Source organism: Fusarium keratoplasticum, chromosome 5, assembly GCF_025433545.1.
Source record: "Fusarium keratoplasticum isolate Fu6.1 chromosome 5, whole genome shotgun sequence".
NCBI classification, from domain to species: domain Eukaryota; kingdom Fungi; phylum Ascomycota; class Sordariomycetes; order Hypocreales; family Nectriaceae; genus Fusarium; species Fusarium keratoplasticum.
Window position 1 is genome coordinate 3,405,616 of NC_070533.1, and position 20,660 is coordinate 3,426,275.

Sequence of the window (20,660 nt, forward strand, 5' to 3'; positions counted from 1 at the left end):
AGGGTTGTGGTTTCTGTACTCAATTCGAGTCTAATTAGCATTGACTGTTCAAGTACCAGTGAGGTCGTTCTCGATCCTTTGAATGAAGGCACGCGGTAACCTTGATGTCAACCACCAACCGTTAACCGAACCCCTGAGGCCCATGAATGCTGTTGAAGTAATGAGCTGTCTGTATTATGTTAAGTCTCCTAGTTGTAGTAGGGGGGATATTGTATGCGACGTGTACGTAAGCAGGCAAGCAATGCTGAGTTACTGCACAAGTGCCGGCTACTGGTCATGACTATGTTGCCTATGAGGACAGTGAGATGCTCTGAAACTGTCTCCCGATGTAGCTAAACCAACTGCGATATGCCACTGTGTATTGATCCAGCCTCCAGGTGGAAGATATGGTGTCTCTAGGCTGAGCTACAGCCGTACACACATTCGTAAATCGATAGGCATCCTGAAAGGTATCGAATTCCGCACGTGTTGACCTAGAGAGTTCAAAGTTTCGGAGGCTCTAAGTTACAACTGGGAGTAGGCTAGGTTGTCGCTCAGTTACGGCTAGGCTTGCCGACTTGGGTGGCACTGCTCTCATTGGGACAGAGTAACCATTTCATTGGCATGCTTGATGGGATAGTACTAGGATATAGCGAAACACAAGAAACTCTGACAAGATGATCCTTCAAATAGAGACAGACCCCGTGACCCTGACAAATTCATCCTCGAAATGCTTCCACACCTTGTCCACTGTCCCCGCGTCTCGATACTCTCCCAGCAACTTGACCACCTCCGTCGACGCACTTTCACCATCCCAGTCAACACTATACACACCACTGCCCTTTGTACCATCAGTGCCCACAGCAGTCTCGGCACCCTTTTCGCTTTTGGCAGGGAATCTTGAACTCAGGCACAACCACGCGTGTCTCTCTCCACACTCCTCTTTGGGAACCCACTTGCCCATGACTGTCGTGCCTAGTCGGAAGAATTGCTTGACAAACTGCATCATCAACCCGTCATCCCTACGAATCAAGTCCGTGTCTACTGAGCCGGGGAAGTTGTGTATGAAGGAAACCTCTGGTGCTTGACGGGCAAGAGCCTCGAGGGATAGAGTCAAAGCTGTGCAGAGATGTCCCCTGGCGGACCTGATCTTGTTTGGGAGGTTGCGGCCGGGGATGTCGTCAAGAAAGATTTTGCCTTCTTTTGTGCCCGCCATGACGGTTACGACGCGGCGGATAGAGGTGGCCTTCTTGAGAAGGGGGAGGAGGTTGACGGTTAGACGGGTGCGTGAGTAGAGGGTGAGGCCGGTGATGAGAGGGAAGCCATCCGCAGTATCTATAGGCATGAGCAGACAGACTAGATGAAGTTGATGCATAACTTACCAACACCATATTTGAGCGTTCCCTGACTCATGAATAAGACGTTCACAACCGACTCCTTACTCTTAATATCCTGACAGACCTTGTCCACATTCGCCAACAGGCTCATATCAGCCTGAACAAACTCATACACCCCATCGGAATTAATGGTCTTCAGCTCATTCAGTAACCGATCACCAGCCTCCCGAGACCGGCCGATAAAGTAAATCTTTGGTCTGACGGTGTGCTTGGCGAACGCCTTGAGGGCCGTCTCCCCGATGCCCGCCGTCGCGCCGGCAAAGACGGCGACGAGGCCTGACGGGAGGGTCGATGCAGCAGATGAGTTTGAGTGCTCGACTTCTGAGAGGGACACCATGTTGAAAGTAGTGCATGTAGATGAGAAAGATGGGAGTTTCTTTGGTAGTGAATAAAGAATGGTAGGGCAAGTAGAAGAACTGAGAATGCAGATTATTACTTTTATACCTATTTCTCTGACAACACCTTCTCGACTCTCTTTTATCAGAACACTCCATCTCGGCAACTCGCAATATCGACTCTGCCGACAAACTCAAGCCATCATCGACCTCAAGCATCATCTGTAAGTCGACGCCGTCCAGCCGGCTCAATGATGGGCCGCAGCAATACGAAAACTGGTTAGCGCCGGTGGTTGGCGCCCCGTGCCGTTCCGTCATGTCGGAGGATGCGAATGCGAGCTCCGGGAACAAAGGTGCAACTGTTAGGCCGGGGCCTATCATGTGTGATGACGTGAACGATTTGTGCCTGGTTGTCAGACAACTCGGTTGCACTTGTTGACCCGTTCTAGAACGTCTACAGTGACGTACATGTCTCGACTCTCATGCACCCTGTCCAACCTGCAGATACACCAATGTGAAAACTGAAAGCCAAATTGTATTTAGGCGATAGGTATAGTTATGCAAATGCCCCTTCGCTATCTTGGGAGTTGCAGCCCACTGCTCACAACATCCATCTTGCTATCCATCCATCCATCCAACCCTCCAACCCTCCCTCCCTTCATGCGCCCCCCGTGTATCGACTTCAAAAACAACAAAACGCCATGTCCTCCAGCCTGACTCAAATCAGGCCCACTCCCTTTCCAAGGGTAGCCGTGTCGTTGTCTGGTTGCCGTTGGTACAAGAGAAGCAAAAGTATAGTACGTACAAAGGAAATAGTGGTCGGTCGGATGTGTTATGTCCATGTTGGTCTCGTATCGTCTCGTCGTCGTTCGGCCAAGTCCGATAGGCCGCATGATGCATTATGAATACCGCTCATCAAAAATACAGATCCCCCCCAGATGACATGTCGTAAACGAACCCCTTCAGATAATATCAATTGTCAAACAACAACCTCGTACAGTCTGTTCCACCTCACCCTTACTGCTCGGGCCGAGGAGGCTGGGCTTGCCAACCATTGAGGTACGCCATCAATCCCACGCCAAACAGAACAACACCGATCATCGAGGCATAGGGCAGTCCAGCGTGCAGGTGCTTTTCCTGCGCAAGGGCGCCCTTTTGAGGACTCGATGGGGTGATTGTGTTGGCCCGGGACAAAGTGGGCGCATCAGAGGATTCGTCGTTGACAACTGGCTCAACGACTCCTGCCTTCTCATCGATGTCTTTAGCATCTTCTGAGGCAGGGGTCTGCTCAGTGGCAACAGCTTCGGCCTCAGAGTTTCTTCTCCTCGACCTTGAGCGAGCCCTCTTCTCTGCCTCTTCTCGCAGAGCTTCCTCAGCACGAAGCTGGACAACCATCTCAGCCAGCGTCTTCCTATCAGCATCTCGTTCTGACTCGGCCATCTCGCAGCGTTGCTTCCACTCTTCCATCTGCTCCTTCATGTCTCGCATCTGGTTCTCCATAATGTCGATACGGGCTTGAAGAGCGGTGGCAGTCTCCTGAGCTGCATCAACAGCAGGGGTTGTCTCCTCCACAACTTCTGGTACGGGAGTCTCGGGAACAACCTCCTCAACAGCCTCAGGCTCTTCCTCTGGTGCTTCCAACTCCCCAGGTAGGGCTGATCCGTTCATGTGAGAAGTTGCCGACTCCTCTAGTCTCTTGGCCAACTCCTCCGCCTCTTCACGAGCAAGTCGTTCCTTCTGCAGCATTTCTTCGAGTTCACGCATACGTGCGGTTTGAGAGTCGATGTCTCGCTTGGCATTGTTCAGGGCCTCGGTAAGCTGGACGATCTGGCTGAGATTATCTGGCCGGATGGGCGAGGTGTTGGGTGGTCCTGACTTGGGTCGCTCGGTGGGACCACGCTTGAGAGAGGGTACGTCGGGCTTCTCAGGAAGAGGCTGCTGAGGAGGAGGTGCAGGAGGATCAGAGAATCGAGCCTTGGGGTCTGCACGGAACGGAGTGCCCATGCCATTAACAATGGGCTGAGGCTTAGGAGGCTCCAGGCCTTCCGGCTTGTCAAGATCCTTGAGGTCGTCCTTAGATAATAGAGTGTGAACGAACTGGTTCGTCCGGCCTAGATCCTGCGCCTGGAGACGAGCGTTTCGCATTTCGTTCTAGCAAAGTTAGTTTAACAGTTGTTTCTGCGTTTCATTAGACATACCGCAAGCCGTTTGAGGATCTGATCAGTGGCCACCGGGGTTAGAAAGAAAGGCCGTTGTTGAGGCATGCCGTTGGCCTGCATGTTCATCATGCCGCCGTTGGGCATCATCCGACCATTGCTGGCCATCGAAGCATTGCTGCCGGCCCGGCCACGCATTTGAGGCCCTGAAGGCATCATCATTGCGCCGTTGGCCGGGTCGAGATCTCCAAAGTTCATATCCAAAACATTGCTCGAAGCACTTAGAAAGCCAGCGTGTTCAACCTTGGCAGCAACCTTGTGATGAACGACAGTTTTCTGATCCTCACTGACGATGTCGATACCGAGTTCGAGGTGGTCTGAAGTCTGCAGTTCATGGGGTTCTGATTCGCGGTTTTCCTGGGATAGACGAGTTCCGTTGACAAAAGTTCCGTTTGACGACTTGACATCTCGAATATAAATCTTGCCGTTACGCTCCGCATAAATCTCAGCATGTTGTCTCGACAGCACTTTACTGTCAAAGAAACCGTTGGTGGGAGTCGGAATAGTCTTTTGGTTCGTCTGGCGGCCAATTCGAAGGCTCTCGGGAGCAAAGGGAACAGCAATAGTCTTTCGTTCAAAAGTTCCGTTTAGAGAAAGTAGATATAGTACCGGCTGGCCCGGAGGAAACTGCTCGGCGGTCATAGGTCGCATCATGGCCTGCGGTGACATCTGGACTTGACCAGGACCGGCCTGAACAGGCCCATGGGCCATCATGCCCGCTCCTCGACCGGCAGGAACCCGGGAGAGATCTTGCTGGAAATCACCCTTCCCTGCGGGCCAGGGGTTCTTGGGTTGAGGCCGTTTTCGAGGCGCACCGTTGGCCGACCATTGGCTCAGATCCGTAGTCGACGATAGAGGGGTTCCATTGGTGTGGGAGCCGTTCGTAGCAACTGTGGTGGTGGAGGAGTTGGACGAGGTTGAAGAGACGGAGGAGGACGAGTTGGACCGCGTCAAGGTTTTGCGCGGCATGAACATGCCCATGCCGCCTCGGGCTTCGTCTGAATTCATTTGATGATGTCCGTTAATCGCCCATGCTGGTCGTGAGATCGGAAAGTTGGGCGGGTTGGCGACTGCAGTCATAGGGATGATGTGAGGCACGAGGGCAGGATGCGGCCGATGGACGGAAAGGTTAAGGATTGATGAGATGGCCGGTTCTGGAAGTGGGAGGTGTGCGGCTCGCGCCTCGCCAGGTTCGTCACTCCACTACTGGTCGGAGACAAAACGAGTGCAGCAACGGCTCGAAGACGGGACAGTGCGTTGGAAAGGATGCGCTCGCTGAAAAAATATGCAAGACGACGCCGATATACTAAGTGGAGAGGAAAGCTGGTCAGTTCGTGGCTGGGAGAAAGGATTTGGCGCCGAGGAGAGAAGTTGGATTGGGCGGGCCGCCTGACCGGGACGGGTGATCAGGGGCCGACAAACTCGCCAGGGATAGCCCAGAGGGTGCAGAACTCACCAAGCACGAGGGTATCGCGATGTCGGAAGGGGTTTCGCGTCGCAAAGTCGATGGGCGGGAGACGAAAGGCTGTGAGTGAGCTGATGGGAGGTTGCAGTAACAGTATGGGGGAGGTCTGTCCGCCCGTCTCGCTAAGCGCTGCTTGGCGTGTTGAAATTGGGGCCCCGGCACAGGCACACGGAGTACAGAGCACGGAGTACAGTGGAGCACACGCCCAAAGACTCTGGCATGTGCTCACTGCTCGCAGCTCGCATATCCCCAGCACCACGCAACAAGAGGCTGCAGAGTAGCAATCGAGACGGTCCTGGAGCCTTGGGAAGAGCGTCAGAAAAACAATGCACAATCAAATCCCTCTTGCGAGTCGGTAGCCGCGCTGTGGAGCCTGCTCTTGACCCACGAAGGTAGCCACGTGATGACTTCTACATAGTGTATCACCCCCTATGACGGAGAATCACGGGCACTGTGAGGGAGGCGCTGGTCCGTGCGGTCAAATTCAGTTTTCTCGCTCCGACTTTTCGCCGAGTCCGTCTCTGAGAAGGCCATTGAGCCAATCAGCGACCGGTTGTAGAAAGTCATGGTTATTGTCCCTCTACGCTCACAACCCGGCGCAAGAGAGCTTCAACTGATCCAAGACTTGCGACAGCGAACGATAAATCTCGTCCACCGTCTCGACGACAGCCTGCCATTGAGCTTCGAGTTTCATAGACGCCGTACCTTTAGTTCAACATGCCTCCCGTTGCGCCCATCAATGCCGGTCAGCATGGCCCCTCCAACATGGAAAAGTGTATGCTAGTCATCTGCCTGGATTGAAGACGCCTGACTGACATTAACTTCGCAGTCAAGATGGGTGCCATGATGGGTGGAAGTAGGTTCTCCCAATCGACATGGGAGAGACAAATCTAACATGATGCCAGCTGTTGGTGTTATCATGGGCTTTGTATTCGGTGCGTCCCCTCCATCTGTCCCCGAAGACTTGCTGACGCCGACTAGGCACCGTCAACATTTTCCGATACGGAGCTGGCCCCAACGGAATCATGAGGACTCTGGGCCAGTATATGCTCGGATCCGGTGCCACCTTTGGGTATGTCAGCCTCTTCCTCTGCATCCCACTCAATGCTCACCAGGTCTCGCAGCTTCTTCATGTCTATCGGTAGCGTCATCCGATCCGATGCCGACCCCAAACTGCACGAAATGTACATGCGAGCGCAGCGACGACCCATAGTGAATATGGCCAACCCCGCTTGGAGGAAATCATGAGAGCGGCCAAGATGATCTGAGACGAGAGCAATACCCAGTCAACTTCGACAACCACCCTGTACAGTCTGGCCTTTGATGGCCGCATTCTGTAATATACATATCAAGTCTTCCAAGTTGGTTCTATCGTGCTGCAGTTGGGCCATGCCGTCGGGCTCTTGGGCGAAACAAAACAAACCACTCAGCGAGGGGTGGTGTCTCATGCGAGGCCCTTTTGTCGGCTTGCTATACCTTGCAGACCGCTGCTTTCTGGGATCAAGTGGTCCAAGATGGCAAAACAAGACAGCAGCTGAAGATATTACATGATTTACACAGCTAGATAGGCGGCAGGACAGCTGTGGCGCTCAAGTTGAGCCGTCAATCGACCATGTTGCATTTACGGTCAGGATCGACGCCATGACACCCGTGACCCGGCATGCCGACCTACCCCTCGGCCGTGGATACGAGGTCTCGAGCGTTGGTGGTGCAGCGCGAGATTGCCGGGCTGGGAGCCGCTGGCCGCTTAAGGTTTCCGCATGCTCAGCCCGTCGGCCATGCGATCTTGAACATGGCGTTTAGTGGCTTATTTCCTCATGGGTTTCCTGCAGAAAAACAATCCTTTCCGGCTTACTTGCTAAATGGCTCTTACACCATCCCTTTGCGATTGGCTCTGCTGTGGTCAACTACCTGAGATGAGTCGACGCGACGTTGCACAACCTTATGCATATTGGACCGCGTCGCTGAGCTGGGAGTCCTGTTCCTGAGGGATCATTCTCTCGTCAGGTGGCACGAACTTTTCATGCTTTGGTTTGATGAGGATAATATCATGTCCTAGCGGCGCTGACACGCTGACTCTGACTCGGCCATGCGATTGGGGGCTGGCTTACAGATGTCTACACGATCAAGCCCAGATCCGGCCTTTGGCAATTGACGCCTCAAGCTTTCTTCAGCCTTGAATAGGTATCACCGGCTTACAATGCAGTTGGACTACCGCGACCTCGCCACACGGGCGACATGCAGCGGCACCTCAATGCATCCCAGTCATCCCCAGGCATGGCTGATCTTGACCCCCAGGTTGAAAGATCGAACATCCCGCGCGATACCAGCTGACTCCACTGCTCTCCAGAGACGGCATGCCGTCAGACCCCACTGGCGGTGTTGAGATTGCCTCCTACCTGAATCTTGTACGGTCCAGACAGCTCTAAGATGCGTGATGAGCTGGCGCTAGCTTATCGTGCTTCCTCTCGACGTCACAGTGAGCGACCTTTACCACCAACAGGTCCGTGTTGTTTTTGGGGTTGCTAACAAGCTGAACCCCATTGGACCCGGTTGTTTCTTTACTTGGAGATAGAAACGGTTGGCCTGAAACACCTGGCTTGCCGTGCCGTCCGACGACTCAGCTGCTCTGATTAAACTCTCCCCAACCAAGGACATCCTGGAAGAGGATCATCAACCGTTGGTTGAATATCGGGTCCTGAGATGCGTGTCTTAGTTGTAGATCTCGTGTCTATTTCCGCATGCCCAAGACTCAGCAGCCTAGAGTTGCCGATATCATCACGCCCACATCCCGGGAACAAGCACACCATCCTCATGGCGCCATGAGAGTTTACCCAACAACACCTGATAGGATAATCTGCTTGATTCTCATCTTATTGGTGTGCTGACTATCACCGTGCAGCTTCACCTGATGCATGATGGGCCTCGCCATGTGGCTCCACCTCCACCACCATTATTCGCATCTTCAACGCCTTCATGTGTACAGGTCCAATTTTGGAGATTCTGACGGGCCGTGCTCAGGATGACTTCTCTCAGCCAAAGGCGACTGTGTCCTGATTACAGCCTTACCGAGGAGGAGTGCAACCAAGCCACGGCTCTTCGGCACATGCAAAGCTCCAAGACGGGAGAAGTCCTTCCTCGTGGCTTTCCCGTCCAGGTTCGCCAGCAGCGGCACGTATCAAGCGAGACGTATATAGATAGAGGCTTTCCTCCGCTGAGAGAGTGATCTGATTCAACCCAGACTCGCAGACTGCCTCTTAACTCTCTCTCAAGATGGCTAACAGCGGCGGAGGGACTTACAATCCGAAAGGCCTTGGTAAACTGAGCCAGAAAAAGACCAATGGGTACATCCTACCTTCTCTGAAGCTTCTATGAGTAGATTGACTGATCTACATACAGCAAATCTCTGCTTGGCACCCTGCTTGCACCACTGCTGCCGTTGTTCCTCACTAACAACCCTACCCCCAATGGCTATCCATGGAGCACCATGACCCCTTACACCAACTACTACGACCAACACCCAAACACAGGTGTAATTCGGAGGTATGACTTTACCATCAGCCGGGGTACACTCGCTCCGGATGGATACGAGCTTCCCGTTATTCTCGTCAACGGACAGTTTCCCGGGCCCACCATCGAGGCCAACTGGGGCGACACAATTCAGGTGACAGTGAACAACGACATTGAAGACGAGGGTGTTGCCTTGCATTGGCATGGCATCCAGCAGAAGAAGACGCCCTGGGAAGATGGCGTCCCCGGTATATCGCAATGCCCTATCCCACCTGGAAAGAGTTTCACCTATCAATTCGTGGCTGACTTGTACGGCACCACATGGTATCACTCTCACTACTCTGCCCAATACTCTGCTGGTCTCTTTGGTCCCCTGATCATCCATGGTCCCCGTCAAAAGAAGGACTACGATATTGATATCGGTCCTGTACTCTTGAGCGATTGGTACCACAAGGAGTACTTTGACCTTGTGGAGGAGACCATGCAGCCCAACAGCCCAGGCCCCGTTTTCTCAGACAGCAACCTCATCAACGGCAAGATGAACTTTAACTGCTCCAACGTGGAGGAGGGAGACACGACGCCATGCAACAACAACGCTGGCATCTCCAAGTTCCGCTTCAAGCGTGGCAAGACGCATCGCCTGCGCCTCATCAACGCGGGGGGCGAGGGCCTCCAGCGCTTCTCCATCGACGAGCACACCCTGACGGTCATTGCCAATGACTTTGTGCCGGTGCAGCCCTACGACACAAAGGTGGTGACACTCGGCATCGGGCAGCGCACAGATGTGCTTGTCAAGGCCGACGGTGATCTAGACGCCTACTGGATGCGCTCCAACATCTCGACAAGGTGTAGCCTGTCGCGCGCCCCGGACGCCGTGGCAGCCATCTACTACGACGGCGCCGACAAGGACAAGCCCCCCAAGTCGCAGCCGTGGGACATCCCGGACCCGGGGACGTGCGCCAACGACGATATTGCGCTCACAAAGCCTGTCATGCAGCTGCCACTGCCAAAGGCCGACCTGACTCTTGATCTTGACGTTGAGCTGCATCTCAATGCGAGCAATGTCACGCTATGGAGGTTTGGAGGCGTCGATTTTAGGGCCAACTACAACAGCCCTACGCTGCTGCTGAGCAAGTTGGGTAACCACTCGTTCGAGGAGCAGTGGAACGTGAGGAACCTGGGGGACGCCAAGAGTGTGAGGGTCAATGTTATCAACAAGACGCCTGTCGCGTGAGTATTGTTGAGTTGCTCTACTATGGACTATGGCTAATGCTGTTTCTACCCAGACACCCGATACACCTGCACGGCTTCAACATGTATGTCCTACATGAAGGCCCAGGCACTTGGGACGGCACCATCATCAACAAGCACAATCCCCTACGGCGTGACGTTGTCCAATTACAAGGCAACGGACATTTAGTGATACAATTTGACGCAGCAAAGAATCCAGGTTCGTGCCACTCCACAGACTCTATCACGTCTTGCTCACACACATCCCAGGCGTATGGCCCTTCCACTGTCACATAGCCTGGCACGTCTCTGCAGGCTTCCTCGTGCAGTTCCTCACAAACCCGGACAAGGTCGAGAAGCTGCGGATCCCTAACGTGGTGGCTGAGACGTGCCGGCAGTGGGGAACGTGGACGCAATCGAATATCCCTGCGCAGATCGATAGCGGGCTGTAAGGGTTTTCTTGTTGTGTATTTCTCTTCTTCTTTTCCTTTTCTCGTACTTCTGTTACCATTCGTACGACGATTTGGATATTATTTTGATCTTCTATAGCCCCTAGTGGTGCAATTTCATTATACTTATACTTGTTGACATCATATCGCCAATGTCTCTCTCCGGTAATTGACGTGACAATCTTGACCTTGAATTCGGCCTGACTATTCTATCTACAAAGTTGGGGTACCTAGTTAAACCATTCCATCTATGTGACATTTCCCATCGCCTTTCGTGACCAACAAAGAAAACTCATCCAGTCGTCTATCATCTACGTATGATGACAGTGTATCATTGCTTTTCCCCACCTCATCATCTTTTTCCTCATGAATGTTCCTAAACGCGTGTCCGTCGTGACTCTTGTCTAAAAGAGGGTTACTATTTGGATTCTTCCTTGACAGTAGCAGATTCTGCTGGCTGCTCTTGGGGCGTCTTGGCGTCTTTTGGTTGCTGAGCCTCTGTCTCTGAGGGCTCAACTTTTGATTCGCCCTCGGGCACCTTTGACGACTCTGTCTTGGTTGGTTCCGCCTTGACCTCCTCCTTGGTCTCTGCTAGCGCTGGCGCTGAGATGGTGGCCGGCTGATATGAAAGAACATTGTCGGGCTTCTCTCCATCGACCTCCTTTGTGGGCTCAGTTTCTGGAGATGCCTCTTCCTCCGCATCGGCCTTGGTGTCATCGTTAATAGCGACCGCCTCCACCTCGGCTGCCAGACGCTCAACCTCGTCCTCAACCTCATCCTCCTTTCTGCCCCTTAGCTGTCGCTCCGCCTCTTCATCTCCGACGGTATCTCTCCATAGGCGCTCAAGCTCGTCTCTCCAACCAAGCGCATCGGCGAGTTTGCGGATACCGTCGTCGCAGGCGCCAAGCTCAATGACATCGTCTGAACGGTTGCCAATCATGCCGACGCGCTCCATGTTGAACAGCACTCGAGGCTTGTCCTCTTGCGCCATACCAGGGAGGGCGGCGAAGGGGTAGACGGTCAAGCTGGTGCCGATGATGAGCACCAGGTCCGCCATGGCCACATTGTGGACATTGTTGTCAAACGCTTTGGGGAGCGACTCGCCAAAGAATACAATATCCGGCTTGACGAGCCCGTTGCAGCCGGGCTCTCCGCAGTGCGGGACCTTTCCACCAAACACGTGCTCCTTCATCTTGTCGTCGGGGAATTCGGTCTTGCACTCGATGCACCGCTGTGTCGCGAAGCTACCGTGGGCCTCGATGATCTTGTTGGGGGGCACACCGGCCGCGCGCTCGAGGCAGTCGATATTCTGGGTGAAGAGCATCTGGAGGAGGCCTTTGCGGGCGAGGAGGGCGATGAAGGCGTGGGAGACGGTGGGATGGAATTTTCCGGGGTAGAGCTCGTTGGCGAGGACATAGAAGGGCTCGGGATGGCTGCGGAAGTAGGAGATGTCAAAGACGGCTTCGGCGTAGGGGAGGTTCAGGCGGGCGAGGTTGGCGTAGAGGCCTGTCTTGGGCGATCGAAAGTCGGGAACTGACAAAGAGGTTAGAGTTGCTTCTATAGAGCAAAGCTGGGACAAGAAGATACATACTTCCAGCGGCAGTCGAGATACCGGCGCCAGTCAAGACAACAATCCTCTTGTCACGACCCGTCTTGATGTACTCTGCGACAGCGGCCAGGCTCCTCTCGGAGAGGGCCTTTGGCGGGCCGCCGAAGCTCATGGAGGACTCGTCCTGACCCATCTTGCGAGCGAGCCAGCGAGGGACACGGGGTCCAGGCTTATTCTTGTTGCGGCGTCTTCGACCTATCTTGGCGGTTCCCAGGCAAGGGATGCAGAGTCTATTTGCGATGGCGGGCGCATCAGCAGAGGTGGTTGCGAAAACAAAGAGGGATTGTCAGGGCGGGGTGGTGGAGTTACATCATCTTTTTTCTTTATCGATAAGACGCCAATAGATACCTGTAAGTGCTTGCTGACTGCCTACAAGGCAACGATAGTGTTCAAGGGGCAGCGAGGCTGGAGACATGGACATGTTGTCGTTGCGTTACGTTGCATAGCTCCTTTATCCTTTCTTCGTCTCTGGTAGAGTTGGCTAGGCCATGATTGGGCCGTGGCGAACGAACTGGTGTGCCAGAGTCATGTAACCGTGTCTAACCATGCAACCCCAACTCAAGTCAAGGCTCAAGACCAAGGAACGCAGTCAGATCAACAACCTGATATTCGAGCCCCGGGCCATGCCGGGTAAAGCATGACGGAGATTCTATAAGCGAAAGTGATAAAGAGCCAACCCGCTCCCAGATAACAAAACCCAAGGGTCCATCCAGTCCAGGTCCAACCCAGTTCCTGTACGTCAACGCCTAGCAATGCCGAAATAATGATTCCCATCCCCATCCATCTTGTACATAAGCACCTAGCCGTGGCGTTCTCTCGCCGCTGCGAACTGCTCTTCCTGTAGACGAGCCAGCTCTTCCATGGACATGCCACTGCTGGCGAATTTGTCCGCCTTCTTCTCTCGGCCCTGCGTCATGTTAGTGGGTGATAGACAAGAAAGGACAGACCAGACAGTGCGAACCTTTTGGACTTCTTTGTGCTCGGCTGCTGCCTCAAGGACGGCAGGGACGTAGTCGGTGAAGCCTAGTTGCTCGAGAGCCTTGGTGATGTGATCGCAGGCAATGGTCTTCTTGGCCTCCTTCTCTGAGATTTCGTTTGCCTCGGACGAGATCAGGGTGATGAACTCGACACAACACTCGATGAGAAGGTCGCGGGCCTCCTTGGCAAAAGCCACGCCTTCTGAGGGGGGTAGAATCTCTGAAACAATCTTTTGGACAGTGGCTGCATGAGTGTAAGCAAGAGAAAAACGTGAGGAGAAGACTTTGGCATACCTTTTGGGAGGGAGAGGTCGTCGTTGCCTAGTTAGAGAAAGAGGGTTAGCGGGTGTTGCCAAGTCAAGGATGAAGCGCAGACTCAGTCCGGCGTCGATTCTCGCCCAGTACTTGTCGGATGCAGGAATGTGGGGAGCCATGATGCAGAAAACAAAGCAATAATTAAAGATGCGATGCAGTTGGGGAAGTTGTGCTTGAGAAGGGATGAAGGATAGAAGAGTGATGTTGTAGGTAGAGTCCTTAGGTGAGTATGCGAGTAGGTATGCATGTGAAGAAAGATGTCAAATTGATAGACAGCGTAAATTGAAGCGAACATTGAGGATGCAGATGAATAAATAGTCAAAGAAGATGTAGAAGTGATTCAGTGTTGGCTTCAACAACAGTGACGCATCGCATTGTGGTGATGTCCACGGGTTGTGATGGAGTCAAGATATGCATGCCGGATGAGGGCGCATGCAACAGCAAACAAGACAAAGAGCAGCATGACCAGAATAACGTACCTCCAAACTCGTGATCAGACATGATTTCAGTGAAGCGAGAGGTGAAGAAGTCGTCGGATGATGAGGCGTTTGCGAGAAAAGTTGAGGATCCAATATCGAAATGGAGAGATATGCAACTCCCAGGCGACGGACGCGATCAGAGCGTGAGCGGTGACTGAGCGATGTGGAACGCGATGACGGTGGAAAAGATGGCAAACAAAGATGACAGGAAGATGGGTGAAATTATAAACAAGAGTGACTGGGATGCGGGTATCTGCCGGTATATACTCGTTTGTTCCGTGAGAGTTTGCTGCAACCTTTTTTTGGTGTTGACGGCTCACAACGCAAAGCTTCAGGCTTGAGAGGACGATTTTCAGACGGATGGTTGCTCATGGTCCATGAGTGGTGGGGCAAGCCGCTTTTGTATGTGCGAGCTGCTGCGGCCCGGGGGAGGGAGGGAGGGGCCAGGCCAGGCCAAGCTCATGCGCCGCGCTTGATGAAAGCCCAGCCCAGCTCGCGATCAGGTTCCATTCTTTTTAGGGGCCAACCAGGACGTGGCCAGGACCGACTCCACCAGTGGTTCAGTCAGATCAAAGCCTCATAACCCAAGACCTGCCAGTGGTTGTGTGCGTGCACGCTGTCCTTGGAAGCTAGCTGAAAGGGCCTGAAAAGAGGTGTGGAGAGAGAGGGGGCTGAAAGGACCTCACGCGCCACACTTTGTTGCCTCGAGCGGCGCGTCTGCCGTGCACGGACCAAGCCTCGCGCATGCATTTTCTTCGGCCAAAATTTCCCATCTGAAAAAATTCCTTTCTCTTCATCATCACTTTCTCTCCTTCTCTGCTCACAATCCAGACAGAGACCACGTCTTCTGACGGTCTCTTCTGCGGCAATGGCCTTTAGGCTTTGTCGCATTGCTATCTTTCAATTTCTTGCTCTACATTCCTACCAACAATGAGCTGCCGCCTTGAGTAAGTTGCCTCGATTCCCTCTGCCCAGTCGCATCGCATGAAGAGACAAGTTGTCGCCCCAGTCTTAGAGGTCCGACAAGCCTCGGTGCTGATTGACTTCGTCTTATGCCAAATAGACATATCTGATTGATTCCAATTCTTTGTCCTTTTGAAGCTTGATTCCATCTGTTGGACATGGCTAACGAGAAAAAAGTTCAGGCCAGCGCTCTCGTTCATGCTGTAAGAACCCTTCAGCAGCGACCCTCTCGACCCTGCTGTGATGCCTTTGCTATGTACTATCAAATACCGACATTTCATGACGGATACATTCGATAGCCTGAGCGCATTCGATACCACAACTTTGTTGAACTACCTGTTGGAGGCTTTGGAACTGACAGGAAAAAAGAACATTACCTGAAGGATCCAGACGCCATTCTACGCGTGTCGCATCAACCATAAGGTAAGAACAATTTTTCTTCTTTTCTCTCAACACATCATCAAATGCTATGATGAAGAAACTTACATTCCATGCTAAATCCGAATGTCCATGTGGAGCAAACTAAGAGCTTTTCATCTTTCGCCTGACTTGCATTTGTCTATTTACCTTCTTGCTTGTTTTAAACCTCGTCAAGACATGAAGCTAACATCTGCTTGAGTATCCAGGAATCCGTCTTCTACTTTCCAAGGGGCCTCTACTCTTGATACGCCGCAACTTCTGGTGAGTTCCATCTGCATGACCGTTAGCTGTCGATTCCACAGCATGTCGTGAAACGTACGTGAAGAATTTTCCGCTCAGAGACTTGAGCGGGTCTGCCACGAACTTGGCCATGACATGTCCCGGCTGCTCCGGCTTGAGCAAGGTGCCCTTCTCCTTGGCCTCGGCAAAGGTAGCATACTGCGCCTCGTCCATGCTATCCTTACCCTCGGTCCTCAGAACGCCCTGCATGTCAGTATCGACGCGTCCTGGCGCGACGGCTACGCTGGTAATGTCGGGCTCCTCGAGGGCAATGTGGGCCGAGATGGAGTTGTAGACAGCTTTAGATGAACCGTAGCTTGCCCATCCTTTGTAGTGTTTTGTTGCTGCCCCTGATGACACCCACACGATGCATCCCTTGGACTTCCGGAGCTCGTTAAGTGCTGCTTGAGCCTGACCATATGTCAGCGTAGCTCTCGCAGATGTGTCAGATGGCTAGATCTTACCAGGGCAATGCCGCTAAAGACATTGACGTCGTAAATGTGCTTCCACTCCTCGGCGGTTGTGTCAGCAAATCGCTTGGGAGCCAAGAGGCCGTGGTTGATGACAAGGCCGTCAATTTTGCCAAACGAGGACACGGCGAGTTCCGTCAGCTTGGTGGGCATCTACTCTGCTGTCAGCCTCCTTGTTTTATGAGAGCAAGCTTTTTGTCCCAACCTCAGGGTCAACAATGTCTCCCGCGATGAATTGGACCTGATCAGGGTGCGACTTTTTGAATCCCTCAAGGGACTCAGATGATCTAGCCGTGACAACCACCTTGTGGGATTGTCCCAGGAGGTATCGAGTGATGGCGGCGCCAATGCCTTTACTGGCACCGGTGACGATGAAAACTTTGGAGGTCATGTTCGCGGTGGTTGGTGCAGTGTAACGGCGCCTCACGCAAGATTCTTTTTTCGTGAGTTGGCTGAGTCGAAAGCTTCAGCACGAGGTGGGGGTTCAGTCTGAATGGCGGGGTCATTTCTGGAGCTTCACTTGGGTTACCTTACCCTGTATGGTCACAAACGTCATCGGGGGCTGCTACTGCATTGAGCTTGTAGCTTGATGGCGTCTTTTGTCAGCTGAGAGCCCAAACCTCCTCAAACCTTTTGTATGGTTAATACTTTTACACCTCTTTTTTCATCCGATGGCTACGACAGTGATTGTTGGAAGCGGCATAATTGGCATCGCGACGGCTTACTACCTCTCTGAACATCAACCTGGTTGGTCGATTCACGTCGTCGACGCTTCTACGGAGCTGTTTGCCTCGGCGTCGGGTTATGCCGGCGGCTTCGTCGCTAGAGACTGGTTCCCGCCAGAACTTGCGTCCCTGGGCGCTCTCAGCTTTGAGGAGCATGAGAGACTCGCGAAGAAGTACGATGGGCACGAGAAGTGGGCGTATGCCAAGTCGGTGACGGTGAATTATGAGCCTCCGAGGAGGAAGGCTAATGGACCTGGAGGTGAAGATTGGTTACGTGAGGGGGGTAGCCGGGTAGATTTGGTGGCGGAGAAGAGGGAGGTTGAGGATGGGAATAGTCCGCCTTGGTTGAGGCGTGTCAAGGGTGATGCTGTTAGTGTGGTTGACAATGCTGAGGGGACGGCTGTTCTGTAAGTCGAGACATCACAGTTATGAGCATGTTACTGATATGAAAGAAACATAGCGATCCCCTCAGACTCTGTCAGTTCCTCCTAGACAGGTGTCGAGCTGCTGGTGTCCGATTTCACCATCCCGCAATAGTCCTCAACGTTGGGCCTGACTGCCACGATGAACTTTCACATGTCCGTATCGGCTTCACCGACTGCTCCTCCGAGACCGAGATCCCGGCCACAAGGGTTTTGGTCTGCGCCGGTTGCTGGACGCCCGATGTTTTAGAGTCTATGTTTCCAGGCTCTGCTATCGATATACCGGTGTTGAGTCTTGCGGGTCATTCACTGGTTGTGCGGAATCCCGGGGACGTGGGTGATGTATATCACTCGCTGTATTGTAGCTTGGATGACTTCTCCCCAGAGATATATGCTCGACCGAACGGCGATATCTGGCTAGGAGGTGTCAACTCGGCTATCCCGCTACCACTATTAGCTACGGCTGCAAAGCCAATGCGAGGGCCTCTGGAGAAGTTGAAAGCTACAGCGAGACAACTGATCAAGTCGGAGAGTGAGCTGGAGGTTGTTCGAACTGGGCTGTGCTTCCGGCCTGTGACGCAGAGGGGCACGCCGTACGTTACGCGGGTGGAAGATGTAGATCTAAGACAAGGGTACAGGACGAGAAAGGGAGCAGATGGAGGCGTGTTTGTTGCTGCGGGACATGGGCCTTGGGGGATTAGTCTGTCGCTTGGGACGGGCAAGGTCATGGCGGAGATGATGCAGGGGAGGGAGCTGAGTGCAGATATAAGTGGTTTGGGATATCTGCCGTGAGAAGAGGCATACACTAGACTGGATCGGATTTGAATAAGGATACCCATTTGATGTAACATAATCTGGATTTGAACGCGAGTAGTTGTGTGGTCTACCCGAGGAGACGATCTCGAAGCCTCTTGATATCCTCACTCCTCGCCTTGCAGCATCCACCGACGAGAATGACAGGCCACTTCCCCCGACCCTCAGTAGCCCTGACCACGCTCTCAACCTGGGACTCCCACGACGAGCGTACCTGGTCCTTGGCGTCGTCCGGCAGCTCCCACTTTTGGGTCGTCGTGTTATACACCTCCCCGTTCGTGCCATCGGGGTACAGAACTAGTGCAGGCCAATTGTCTAAGCGGTCTTGCTCAATTAGCCGCGCAACTGTCGATTCGAAAATCTGTAAGAGGCGATCGAGCTTGTCAACCTTGGTGCAGTTGATGCCGATGCCCCAGGGCGTCTTTGCTGACACATCTCGATCCAGCATGGCTTCGACGGCGGACTCGATAGAGTTTCCATCGGGAAGTGCCAATTCGGCGCCAGGTGAGAGACATGAAGTCCAGTATGGTAGATCCGAGAGACCTGGTGTTGCGGCGAGAGCTTTGCGCATGGCGATAATCTCATCGACTCTGGGGATGGTCTCTAGCGCAACATGGCTCACTCTCTTGCTAACGTCTGGGATCTCTGAAAAGAGACCTAGACGCTCACGGTGCCACTCTTCAAGTGTAGATTCCGAATCATGAGCGTCGTCGTATTTGCCGCTGTACTCTTGACTCGGAATCAAGCACGCGCCGTACGGCCCGTAGCTCAAAGCAACCTGGGCATCCTCACCCACGGCTCGTTGCGCAATCTTCACAGCGTCATCGAGAAAACGAGGAACAGTTTCGCGACTGATCCCATCTGGAAACTCTTCAGTCCGAGTATCAGCGAAACCCTTGATAGAAGCCTGATACGTCGCCGTGAGGAGCACGTCAACAGGCACAGCGCCGAAGTCGCTCTGACAAGATTGAAGAGTCGCCGGGTCGGAGATGAGAAGGTGAGAGGACCAGAGCGGCGTGGACCTAGAGAAGGAGACAGAGTATTTGGACTCGAGGGACGTGCCGAGGCCGCCGTCGAGGATGAGGATTTTGGAAGGCATTTTTTGGGGGTTGTTGGTGGTGAGTATTGGAGTTTGAAGATCTACCCCCGCTCAGGATGGAGATTTAGTGGATAGCCTCAATTACTCACTCTAGCCCGAAGGAAAGCGGTCCTGGTTCATCATGAATGTGACAAATTATATGCTTGTCTTGCCTGATGTCTTTAATGCCAATTCACTTTGCTCTTAAAGATGAGGAGTGAGCTGTCGTTCCTCATCGGCTCAAACAACAGAAGGCGACTTGCGCAGGCGTGATTGCGTGACTGTTGTCAAAATCCCTCTCAACTGCTGGCCACCAAGTGTTGCGAATGCCTAATTACTATTTATTCGGATGAACTTTATCATTTTGCCGACATTGTCTGGGACTTTGTGCTGATATCTTTAGATCTCATATCTTCACTGTCCCACTTCAATCCTGATTGATCTCGTTGACTGACAGGTTTCTCTGCTGAGCGAGAGTAGGAACTTCGTGTTTGGCATACTGTGACCGAGAAAAATGGGCGTCGACGCCGATCTATTATTGCAGCGTCTAGGTAGTTATAGGTTGTAAGGACAACAGCTCTCGCACGTAGTTGTGACCCGAGAGATTGGATGAACCTAGATACTCACTCTCGGACGCGGTGAAAGAATCGCTATTACAACGAAGAGAGAGGTCATTGGTTTATAGGATTGTTGTCAACTTTTTGAAGTCTGGAACAGAAAAGAAGAGCAGACGCTGGTCCCGGTGGACCTGTAAATATAAACCCAGGAGCGAGAAAACAGTCGGGGTCCATCGCACAGTCATGAATCCGACTGACAATGATGAGATACTCGAATAAGCCTTTTGGACAAATGCTTTTTGAGAAAATCACCGATCTCGTGGCGAGAACCTCTCAGGCATTGGGGCTTCCTGTCGGTGAGATAATATGCGCCGTCTAGCAATCAGTTGTCAAACCGCTGGGCTGGGATCGTCTATTGCTAGGCAGCTATCCGCCGTCTCTTTGATGATGGAAGGATAAAAATTTGGGACACACAGCAGCTTGTTGAGTATCCTTCTATCCAGCCATAATGGCACTTTGAGCAGCTGCCTGCGGGCCTTTTCCCCATTTAACCTGAGGAGGTTTCTTGCAAGAGCCCAGACTCACTGATATGGGTTAATTTGGTGAATGATATCACATTTTCGAGTCTGAAAGGCCTTGACTGTCTTGTGAAAGAGCGATCGTGACCAATGACCCCGTTGCATTGATGGCTGGCGGCTCAATCGAACAGTTGCTCAATAGAGTGTTGGAGAGCGAGCTGCCTTTCGAATCCCTAGGCTCAGTGAGGGGATTTTGGCATAGGAAAAATAATATTTTTTGATTGATCTCGCTGTACCAAGGCAATTGCCTCTGCACGAGTCGGGGATATACTGATTGATCTGTTGCGACCATGAGTATCCGGATGCTGTTTGGAAGGGCAACACCTTGACACGCAGTCGCAAAAAAACATGAGACTCTCAGTCAACGATCTCTGGGTTCTACCGTTTAAAAAGG

The 20,660-nt window shown here is 52.8% G+C and overlaps 9 protein-coding genes across 9 annotated transcripts; 3 read left to right on the plus strand and 6 right to left on the minus strand.

Annotated features, from left to right (window-relative positions):
• Window positions 1-664: 664 nt before the first annotated feature.
• NCS57_00770500 (uncharacterized protein) lies at window positions 665-1,713 on the minus strand (the record flags this gene model as incomplete). Its single annotated transcript, XM_053057548.1, has 2 exons — window positions 665-1,314; window positions 1,362-1,713. 2 exons carry the CDS (start codon window positions 1,711-1,713, stop codon window positions 665-667), a joined length of 1,002 nt encoding a protein of 333 aa, XP_052913743.1.
• A 1,015-nt stretch (window positions 1,714-2,728) lies between these two features.
• Window positions 2,729-5,007, minus strand: NCS57_00770600 (FHA domain-containing protein; the record flags this gene model as incomplete). The annotated part of the gene is made up of 2 exons (XM_053057549.1): window positions 2,729-3,862; window positions 3,910-5,007. The coding sequence occupies 2 exons, from the start codon at window positions 5,005-5,007 to the stop codon at window positions 2,729-2,731; spliced, it is 2,232 nt and encodes a 743-aa protein (XP_052913744.1).
• A 1,102-nt stretch (window positions 5,008-6,109) lies between these two features.
• NCS57_00770700 (uncharacterized protein) lies at window positions 6,110-6,640 on the plus strand (the record flags this gene model as incomplete). Its single annotated transcript, XM_053057550.1, has 5 exons — window positions 6,110-6,167; window positions 6,222-6,248; window positions 6,298-6,327; window positions 6,374-6,464; window positions 6,517-6,640. 5 exons carry the CDS (start codon window positions 6,110-6,112, stop codon window positions 6,638-6,640), a joined length of 330 nt encoding a protein of 109 aa, XP_052913745.1.
• Window positions 6,641-8,665: 2,025 nt separating this feature from the next.
• NCS57_00770800 (Laccase) lies at window positions 8,666-10,584 on the plus strand (the record flags this gene model as incomplete). The annotated part of the gene is made up of 4 exons (XM_053057551.1): window positions 8,666-8,736; window positions 8,792-10,132; window positions 10,189-10,352; window positions 10,403-10,584. 4 exons carry the CDS (start codon window positions 8,666-8,668, stop codon window positions 10,582-10,584), a joined length of 1,758 nt encoding a protein of 585 aa, XP_052913746.1.
• A 415-nt stretch (window positions 10,585-10,999) lies between these two features.
• On the minus strand, window positions 11,000-12,504 carry NCS57_00770900 (Deacetylase sirtuin-type domain-containing protein; the record flags this gene model as incomplete). Its single annotated transcript, XM_053057552.1, has 3 exons — window positions 11,000-12,114; window positions 12,173-12,420; window positions 12,500-12,504. The coding sequence occupies 3 exons, from the start codon at window positions 12,502-12,504 to the stop codon at window positions 11,000-11,002; spliced, it is 1,368 nt and encodes a 455-aa protein (XP_052913747.1).
• A 485-nt stretch (window positions 12,505-12,989) lies between these two features.
• Window positions 12,990-13,601, minus strand: NCS57_00771000 (Negative cofactor 2 complex subunit beta; the record flags this gene model as incomplete). Its single annotated transcript, XM_053057553.1, has 4 exons — window positions 12,990-13,097; window positions 13,152-13,411; window positions 13,462-13,488; window positions 13,544-13,601. 4 exons carry the CDS (start codon window positions 13,599-13,601, stop codon window positions 12,990-12,992), a joined length of 453 nt encoding a protein of 150 aa, XP_052913748.1.
• Window positions 13,602-15,579: 1,978 nt separating this feature from the next.
• On the minus strand, window positions 15,580-16,484 carry NCS57_00771100 (uncharacterized protein; the record flags this gene model as incomplete). Its single annotated transcript, XM_053057554.1, has 4 exons — window positions 15,580-15,616; window positions 15,664-16,034; window positions 16,088-16,246; window positions 16,299-16,484. 4 exons carry the CDS (start codon window positions 16,482-16,484, stop codon window positions 15,580-15,582), a joined length of 753 nt encoding a protein of 250 aa, XP_052913749.1.
• A 280-nt stretch (window positions 16,485-16,764) lies between these two features.
• NCS57_00771200 (DAO domain-containing protein) lies at window positions 16,765-18,032 on the plus strand (the record flags this gene model as incomplete). The annotated part of the gene is made up of 2 exons (XM_053057555.1): window positions 16,765-17,225; window positions 17,279-18,032. 2 exons carry the CDS (start codon window positions 16,765-16,767, stop codon window positions 18,030-18,032), a joined length of 1,215 nt encoding a protein of 404 aa, XP_052913750.1.
• Window positions 18,033-18,123: 91 nt separating this feature from the next.
• Window positions 18,124-19,152, minus strand: NCS57_00771300 (Hcy-binding domain-containing protein; the record flags this gene model as incomplete). The annotated part of the gene is made up of 1 exon (XM_053057556.1): window positions 18,124-19,152. One exon carries the CDS (start codon window positions 19,150-19,152, stop codon window positions 18,124-18,126), a length of 1,029 nt encoding a protein of 342 aa, XP_052913751.1.
• Between the last annotated feature and the right edge of the window lie 1,508 nt (window positions 19,153-20,660).